The 9285-nt window shown below is 50.9% G+C and overlaps 1 protein-coding gene across 2 annotated transcripts in view; it reads right to left on the bottom strand.

Annotated features, from left to right (window-relative positions):
* Positions 1 to 8507, bottom strand: part of LOC111160034 (nipsnap homolog 1) — a 15088-nt gene extending 6581 nt beyond the window's left edge. Inside the window, exons 1-4 of one of the 2 annotated variants that reach the window (XM_022522808.1) lie at positions 8386 to 8507; positions 1382 to 1509; positions 1140 to 1185; positions 784 to 878 (exon numbers count right to left, since the gene is read on the bottom strand). In XM_022522808.1, coding sequence (XP_022378516.1) covers positions 784 to 878; positions 1140 to 1185; positions 1382 to 1509; positions 8386 to 8477 — 361 coding nt within the window. In that variant the 5' untranslated portion in view covers positions 8478 to 8507. The remainder of the gene's footprint in view (positions 1 to 783; positions 879 to 1139; positions 1186 to 1381; positions 1510 to 8385) is intronic. The other variant, XM_022522809.1, reaches the window with a different exon arrangement.
* Between the last annotated feature and the right edge of the window lie 778 nt (positions 8508 to 9285).

Raw genomic sequence — 9285 nt, 5'->3', positions numbered from 1 at the left:
TTATTTATTTGACAGAGAGATCACAAGCAGGCAGAGAGGCAGGCAGAGAGAGAGGAGGAAGCAGGCTTCCCTAGAGAGCAGAGAGCCCGATGCGGGGCTCGATCCCAGGACTCTGAGATCATGACCTGAGCCGAAGGCAGCGGCTTAACCCACTGAGCCACCCAGGCGCCCCGATTTCTGTTGTTTTAAGCCACCCAGCAGTTGGAACTTTGCTATGGCAGTCCCATAAACCACTATTCCTTCCAATAACCAAGGGGGAAGAGAAGAAAGGAAATAATCTTGCCATCCCTGGGAGCCCGGCTGGGGCTGAGGGAGGAAGGTCTCCAAAGGGTGAGTCAGGCAGGCTAGAGCTGAGAGCAGCTGGCTGACCAGCAGTTTGGAAACCCAGACTTCTCTTCCTTCCCATCCCTGGCCTGTCCCTTACCTACCTTCTGATTCCATCTGTGCCTTGATTTTCCTACCTGCAAAATGGTCTGACCCTAGAGCTTAAAGACCTCTTTCCCAAGGGAAACAGCAAAAATACGGTATGGATGGAAGTCTACCAAGACCATGAATGCTGTCTGGTGGAAAAGGGATAAACCTCATACTGAGGACCAACAAGGAACAGTTACAGGCAGGGCATCCTAGGCCCTTGAGAAGAGCAGTGGAGTGAGCTGATGAGGACTGCATTTAGAAAGATTCCTCTGGAGGGTGATGTGGAGAGAGAGAGGAGGGTGGCCAGGCATGAGGGGTGCCAGAGACCTGGGCTGGGTGGCAATGGCATTGGGAAGGTGGGCACCTCACCTGCCTGGTCCTGCTCCCCGTACCATGTGTTCCAGTTGCCCACGAGCGAGCAGGGGTAGTCCTCATCCAGGTGCAGCTTGGGCAGCACAGCCTCCCTGGGGTGGGGGGAGGTCGACAGAGAAGGTGGGAAGGGCTTGCACCAGCCACCAGGGCCCCTGAGATAAGGGTTCCAACTCAGGCCCTCAGGGCTGGGCCTCAGTCTCCCCATCTCTAAGATGCAGAGACTGGACAATTCATCCTTAGGACTTTTGGCTCTGAAATCTATGTCTCCTAGATTTCTGCAAGGAGAATGGGGCTGGGACAGAGGCTCGCGCCCAAGCAGGGGGTGGGACCAGCAGACGGAGGAGGGTGCTCACGTCAGGCTGTTGTAGGCATCCAGACACTCAGGCTTCACATTGTGAACTGCAACAGAGGAAAGAGAGTGGGAGGTGAAGCAAGGGGCCTGTGTACCTGTGGGGAGGTGGGATGGGAGGTTGTCCCCCAAAGGCCAGGACTCCCAGGAGAGCTCAGGATGTCCCAGCCCTTCTCGTGTCCCAGCGGAAGCCTCACATGCCCCCCGGAGGTTCCAGGAGGGCGGACTGCCTCAGCAGCCACTCACACTGGATCTTGTAGAGGTTGCTGGTCTCCTTCTTGGATAGCAGGGTGGAGTGGGCATCCTTCCGGGGATCCACCTTGTGCACAAAGAGGGAGCGGAACCAGCTACCTTCATTGTCCTTGGAATAGAAGCTGCAGGGCAGAGGACAAAAAGAGGTGGGGATAGCCCTGGCTCTTCCACCTGCTCAGATATCCTGCTCCCCATCCCTCAGAGAGCCGGATGACCCACATCTCTAGGAACGGGGCCATGGAATCCAGTGGCGGCTCCAGGGTATTAAAACATCACTGGAGGGCGCCTGGGTGGCTTAGTCATTAAGTGGCTGCCTTTGGCTCAGGTCCTGCCTGATCCCATCCCTGCTCAGTGGGGAGTCTGCTTCTCCCTCTCCTGGTCCCCCTGCTGTGTTCCCTCTCTTGCTGTCTTTCTCTCTGTCAAATAAATAAAATCTTTAAAAAACAGGGGCGCCTGGGTGGCTCGGTGGATTAAAGCCTCTGCCTTCGGCTCGGGTCATGGTCCCAGGGTCCTGGGATCGAGCCCCACATCAGGCTCTCTGCTCGACGGGGAGCCTGCTTCCTCCTCTCTCTCTGCCTATCTCCTCTGCCTACTTATAATCTCTGTCTGTCAAATAAATAAATAAAAATCTTTAAAAAAATATTTAAAAAACAAAACAAAACAAAAACATCACTGGAGCCAGCTGAGCAGAGTGGTCCCTTTTCAAGATCATGGTTGCCCAGTTTGCTTCTTAAAGCTTTGCAAGGGCCTCAGGAGGCCAGAAAAAGCAGCCCCACCTCCCACCTCTCTCCAGCCTCCCTGCCTCCATTTATCTGCCACATCTGCTCCACTTGGGGCACATATTTGCAGCCCTCTGCCAAGAGGCTCAACCCCAAACCCACCTTGCCTGATTTTCAAAATCCCTAACAGCCCATCTGATCTTACCAGCCTTCCTTGCTGTCCCCTCCGCCCAACCTGTGTACTCTACTAACCAGATCTGCTCCTCCCCGAACATACCAGACTCTCTTCCTCAGTGCTTTTTTTTTTTTTTTTAAGATTTTATTTATTTGACAGACAGAGATCACAAGCAGGCAGAGAGGCAGGCAGAGAGAGAGAGAGGAGGAAGCAGGCTCCCTGCAGAGCACAGAGCCTGATGTGGGGCTCGATCCCAGAACCCTGGGATCATGACCTGAGCCGAAGGCAGAGGCCTTAACCCACTGAGCCACCCAGGCGCCCCTCTTCCTCAGTGCTTTATTTGCAATTTCTGTTCCCTCTGGCAGAAGCCTATACTCACTGTCCTCTCCAGGGCTCACACTCCATTTGGCCTGTGACCCTTTCCCAGCCTCCACAAATGGAAAGCCAAAGAAAAATAAACTTTGTCCTTGAGGAATTCACAGTCCACTGCAAGAAGCAGGCTTTGAAACATAATTGTAGCCAGAGGGATCCGGGAGAGCCTAGGTCAGCAAGCCTTTGGCAGTCTAGGTAAACTCTCCAGAGGAGGTGATCTGACCAGTCTCTGAATCTCCAGAGCTGATTTGGCAGATAACAGCAGATAGAGGGGGTAAAAAGGTATTCCAAGGCAAGATTCATTCATTCATTCAGGCCACACTTAATTGACAAATATCTACCCTGTGAACCTGGCTAAGGTGCTTTCAAAGAAAGAGAGAGAGAGAGAGGGAGAGAGGGAGGAGGGAAGGAGAGGGTGGGGGGAGGAACGAAGGGAAAGAGAGAGAGAAAGAAGAGAAGAGAAGAGAAAGAAAAGAAAACAAAAGAAAAGAAAAAAATTCTGTTCAGAGCAGGGGACCTGTTGCACGTCCTGCCAGCTGGAATTATACTTCCCACACAAGGTCCCAGCAGGGGCAGGGCTTATTTTTAGACTGCCAGAGGCTATAAATCTTCTTGCTTAGCAGCAGTGATACAATTTGTAGTTAGGCCTAAAGACCAGTCTCCTGCTAGATGATTTCTAGCCAGGGATCCTGGCAGTGGGAGCCCTAAGGGCCCACAAGTCCTCTCCTTTTTCAATCCTTTTCTATGACTAAAATAAAAAGAATTGTCTTGCAAATCAAAGTATTATTTTTTTTCTCCAAAATATGGAGCAGCCACTGAGACTTGATGAAATAAAAAAAAAGTATCTTAAAGTAGTAAAACAGTTGTATGAACACGGAGAAAAATGAGTGAAGATTTGTCCCAAACCTAATATTGCTTACCTTGGAAAGGGGAGAGGGAGATGGTTAAATTTTTATTTATTCACTATAGTTCTTTGTAAAGCTAAAAAAAAACCCAACACTTTAAGTGCTTCTGAATTCATAGGTGTTCTGTCACTGTGCATGTATTTGTTTCATGAACAAAAACCAAAAAGATGATTATCTTCTAATAATCAGTGTGGTTCTGTGAAATCTGGCTACCAGAGTAAGGGAGCTTTGCTCTCAGTACTTCAGCTGAGGACATCCTCTGTCAGGGATCCGTGATGAGCTTTTCAGACATGCTCCGTCTATGGAGTGTTGACATAGTGTTGATAACTATTAGTATCGCCATTTTTAAGAAGAGAAAATAGGAGGTTTAAGGAACTTGCCCAAGGTCACATAGTAAATCAGGGGCAGAGCTGAGGCAAGAACCCACCCAGAGTTCTTTCCTCCCAAGTCAGCCCCCACCTTGGGTTTGAGCATTGACCTGGGGGGGGCATCAGGCACATACTGGGAAGAACCAGGTGTTTCAACAAAGCCACCAGCAGAGAGATCTGACCTTTGGTTTGAAAGTAGGGGGGATGCTTCCCTTGGAAGGGGTGGTGGCAGGGAAAACAGTGGCTCCTACTTACTGTCAGCCAAGACCTTTGCTCCAGGACTGGGCTTTGAGTAATTTATTAACATCAGTACTGACCAAGATAAACAGCCAGGAGGCCAGCCCTTGGAGAAAGAGTGGGGGGTTAGAATGTTCTCCACTCCAGGGGAATGGCAGGGGAATCCCAGTGTTCTGATGGGCTCCCATCTCTTCTCCCCAATCCTTAATCTGTCATGCCTACCGGCCTCTTTCCCCATGTGTCAAATGAGCAAGTTGGAGTAGCCTATCTCTAAAGATCTTTTCTCCAGGTAAAACCCAAGATGGGCCCTGTCCAGGATCCCAGGTCAGGGTCTGAACTCCAAGGCAGTGTCCATAGGCTCACATTCTCAAGAATCCAAATTTCACTTTCTCAGTGAAATCACAACATCCTCCTTCCCTTGAACTCCCCAACCCCTCTCACCCTGTGCTCTATTTTTCCATAGTTCCTTCTAACACATTATACCTTGGTTTTTTTCTTTGATTATGTGCCTGGTATATCGTCTCCCCATTAGAAACAGCCCCACAGGGACAGGGATCTTGTCTGCCCATGTAACCAAGTGCCTGGAACAGTGCTGGACAGCTGGCACGTGCTCAGTCTGCATGTGGGAAATAAATGAAGGCGGCAGGGAGGGGGAAAGGGGGAAGCTAAGACAGAAAGCTGCTTAAAGACAATAAAAGCTGGAAGGTAAGTAAGTAGAAAAAGGGTGGCTCAGAGTGTGGATGCAGGGCTCAAGACCCCTTACGCAACCCCACCATCAGGAGCAGAATTAGTGCTTAAGATCACAAATTCTGGATGAATCCAGGTTCTAATCTCAGCACAGCTTCGTCTCTCTGAGCTTCATATTCCTTCTCTGTAAAATAGGGGCATTAGGATAGGTCCTCTAGAGAAAGGGCGTGACATGGCAGTGCAGCTAGTATCACGGTTCCTACTAAACTTCTCACAGATCCCCAAGCTCCTACTCTTTCCCCACTTTTCCTAATCTGCCCACCCATCTTTGTAAAGCACAATTTGGTAACGTTATTATTGCTTGGCTCAAAAGTCTTCTGTGGCTCCCCATTGTGTACAAAACAAAGGCTGGATGTCTCCACTCAGAATTCTAGCTCTCGTGTACTTTGGCAAGCTTTCCACAGAACCAGGATTCACTATCCCGGTAGTTCTGAAACCCACAGCATTAATGTCACCTGAGGAACTCTCAGGCCCCATCATAGGCCTATGGCAACAGAAACTCTGGGGGCGGGCCTAGCAATCTGGGTTTTAACAAGCCCACCAAGGGATTCTGATTCCTGCTCAAGTTTAAGAATCAATGATCTCGAGCAGTCCCGAATTTCTTTCCTCTTTTTTTTTTCCATGTCATCTCAGGAATGCCAAAGATTCTGGTATCTCATTAGGCCTAGAAAAACACCATGCAGCTTTGCCCAATCTATGGGAAGGAGCTGCCCCACATGGACCAGTTTAGCCCCTTCCACAAAACACCCCTCACATTTCCCCATCAGCCTTTTCATCGTTTTCATCTGTCTATCTCCCCAGGCACACCAGAAGTCACTAGCTAATGTCCTTCCTCCGCCCCCCACCACGGTACACAGCACAGTGCTTTTGGCATGGGAATTGCTCAACAAATGTTTGTCCCGGATGAGAACTTCTCAGTAGATGTCACATTTGCACTCTCGACAGGGGTCAACAGTCTGACGCCCTGCCCCCCCCAACATGAAATTGCTCCAGAAAGTTCTCTAGATTTATATGCTAGGAAGCTCAGCTCTAGGCACATTCTGAATTACACTTCTGTTTAGAGATGGCCGACTGCAGGAAGGGACCATGTTTCTGCTTACTGTTGCAGAAGTGTATACTGAGAAGACACACCAGGAGAACTAAAAGAACCGAAGTTCTGGAGTGCCTGGCTGGCTCAGTCAGTGGAGCACGTGACTCTTGATCTCAGGGTCCTGAGTTCAAGTCCCATGCTGGGCATAGAGCTTACTTAATAATAATAAAAATAAAATAACTAAAGTTCTGTTAACAGGATTACTGGTGCAAGAGTAGCAACTCTATTTATTGAACAATTACTATGTGCTAAGAACTAATCCTCACAGTATATTTGTTTAAGACTTTATTTATTTATTTATTTGACAGAGATCACAAATAGGCAGAGAGGCAGGCAGAGAGAGAGGAGGAAGCAGGCTCCCCGCCGAGCAGAGAGCCCCATGCGGGGCTCGATCCCAGAACCCCGAGATCATGACCTGAGCTGAAGGCAGAGGCTTTAACCCACTGAGCCACCCAGGCACCCCCTCACAGTATGTTTTTGAGAAGAATGAGGTTTTCCATGCCTTATTCAAAGATGGTTAATTAATGGCCGAGAGGATTCCAATCCACATCCATCTGACTTCAAAGCCCACACTCTGTCTCTATCCCAGCAGCCCCCAAACCTCAGAGGTCTGAAAGGCTGCTGCTTGACCCTCTAATGACTCCAGGGAGCTATGGGACCAGCTAAAGGTCAGCAGGAGGGGATGTTCCCAGGTACCCAAAGTGAGACCAGGGCATAAGTAACTCAGATGCAGTTTTTGAATGACTTTGTAAGTATCAACACAAGTGCCTTCACAGCAATCCCGCAAAAACTCCCAGCAGGGATTATCATCCCCACTTTACAGAAAAGGAAACCAAGGTTTACAGCGGTTCAGCGCTTCATCCAAGTGAATTAAGTGAGGAGTTTCAGGTGGCCTCTATGTCCCATGCTCCTTTTGCAGCCTCTGGACACTTGCCACACAAATGGCTCTACCACCTACTGAATCTGTTACCCTGGGGAAGTGAGGTCCCATCCCCAGCCTCAATTTTCTCATCTGGAAAACAAAAGCCTCATAGAAGATGATCTCCCCAAGCCCGTTTCAGCCCTGCTGTCATAAGGGGTTCATGCAGAAATTATCTGAACAAGAGCAACATCTGTTGCATGTTCACCAGGAGCTAGAAGCCTCACATATGTGATGTGGCTTTTTAACCCTCAACAGCTCTATGACATACATACCATTTTATCACTCCTGTTTTACAAATGAGGAAGCTGATACTTCAAGAGGCCAAATGACTTGCCCAAGGTCACCCCACTAACAGGCTGAGTTAAATTTGCCCATGCCAGACAAACTCCAGGCTCTTTTCATGATAGGAGGGTTCTCCCCAGTTATTGGGCAGTCAGAGTAGGGGTGCAGGTCTGGCTTCTCTTTCCCAACAGCCCAAGAGCCACACTGCACAATGCTCTGAGATCCCATGGCAAGGCCTAACAGAACTCTGCAGCTTCATGCCTGGGCTGCTGGACAGGAGAACCCTCTGCTTCCTTTCCACAGGTGGGGAGACAGGTGTCTTCACTTCATTAGCAATATGTTCTTGAGCATACTGTCTTGAACCCCGTGCTAGGGGCTGGATTAACAGAAAAGTGATGTGACACGTCACTCGGGGAGACAGGCAAGTGTGTCTACAGGGTGATGAGGAGATGGGGAAAGTACAGGGTCCTGGAGACAGAGGAGGGAGGGGCCGCCCAGGCCTGGTGAGGGAGGTCAAGCCCTGCCTCAGTCCCAAAAAAAGCCCAGGCTGAGGGCATGGCCAAGCCAGCCTCCTCCTCCCAGGAGGCCACCAGTTGTGGTGCAAAGAGCACTGGTTGTTAGGAGACCTGTGTCCAGACCCAGTGCCACCTCGAGATACCAGAGGGAGTGACCTTGGGCAACTCTCATCCCTTTCCAGGCCTCCTTTGCCCCACTTGTACTGTTCAGGATTGGGGAGCAAAGGGTCTGTGCAACCATGGCCTTTGGGAGTTCCCCACTGCTCCCCATATCTCTTCCTCCGAGAACTTCCCGAGGTTGGAGCTGCCTCTCCTAGAAGTCCCCAGTGGATGCTATTTCACAATCATCCCAAAGGCCTAAAGGAGCCACTCCTGCCCTCTGCCCGGTTCCTACTCTCCAGGGCCCAGGAAATGCCCCTCCCATTCACCCCATCTTTCATTCTGTACCCAGAGCCAAGTACCCACTAAGACAAAGACCCTGCGCTTGTCCTACCCATCTCTCCCATCCACTGCCGAGAGCTCCTCCCCAGGCCTAGATCTTGCCCCCGCCTCTAACCCATAGATTCCAAGCCCGAGCCTACCCATCCCCCAGACCCAGACCCTGGCCCCCGCCCCTGCATCCACCTCGCGTGCGCTTCGTTCCCCCACCCTCCGCCCGGCTCTCACCGCGCAGCAGCCGCAAAGTCCCCGGCGCCGGGCCTCGGGCCCCCCAGCAGCAGCCGCGCCGCCGCAGAGATGCTGCACAGCCGCGGAGCCATGTTGGAGCGGCGCAGGTTGGAGAAAGGTCCCGCCCCTGAACCCGGCGGCAGGGCGGGGCCTGGGTAAGCCCCGCCCCACCCAGCTAGCCCGCCTCCTTCCGCGAGCAGTCAGGTGGGCGTTGCCGCGGAACATCCCCCAACTCCACGACGGCTGGGCTGAAGACAGTTTCTTGTCCTCAGAGTCCCTGCAGCTCTGGTACTGACTTGCTCTGTCACCTTGACAAAGGCCTTTGTCCACTCTGGGCCCCAGTGTCCACCTCGGTAAAATGGAAGCGTCGAACATTGATACTGCGGGTTCTTAATTGGGCACTCAAGATTAGTAGCAGAGAGTCAGTCAGTAGGTCCCCTGAAGTTGTGCGTTTTTCTGGGGAGGAAGGATCCACGGGCAGTATTTAGCACATTATCAAAGGAACAAACCCTTGGGCGCCTGGATGGCCCAGATGGTTAAGCGCCTTCCTTTGGCCCAGGTCCTCATACCGGGGTTCTGGGGTTGAGTCCTGCATTGGGTTCCCTACTCGGCAGGGAGCCTGCTTCTCCCTCTGTCTCTGTCTCTCTCTCTCTGTCTCTCATAAATAGATTAAAAAATCTTAAAAAAAAAAAATAGGGAACAAACCCTTAACAATTGAATACAGTTGGACTAGGCTCTGGGCCACTAGTACTTTCTCTCTTCATTTCCTTTTCTATCTTCATCCCGTTTTACCATCTCTACCTGGGCATCCTGGGCCCCATGCCTTCTCCTGGCCTTGTCCTGGCTCTTTTGCCTGCCTTCCAAACTAATCCTTTCTCAGTCCACAATCCCCCAGGTCAC

Source organism: Enhydra lutris, unplaced genomic scaffold (genome assembly GCF_002288905.1).
Source record: "Enhydra lutris kenyoni isolate GAN:26980312 unplaced genomic scaffold, ASM228890v2 scaffoldscaffold73, whole genome shotgun sequence".
Lineage (NCBI taxonomy): Eukaryota > Metazoa > Chordata > Mammalia > Carnivora > Mustelidae > Enhydra > Enhydra lutris.
This window is presented reverse-complemented; position numbering and strand designations above follow the sequence as displayed.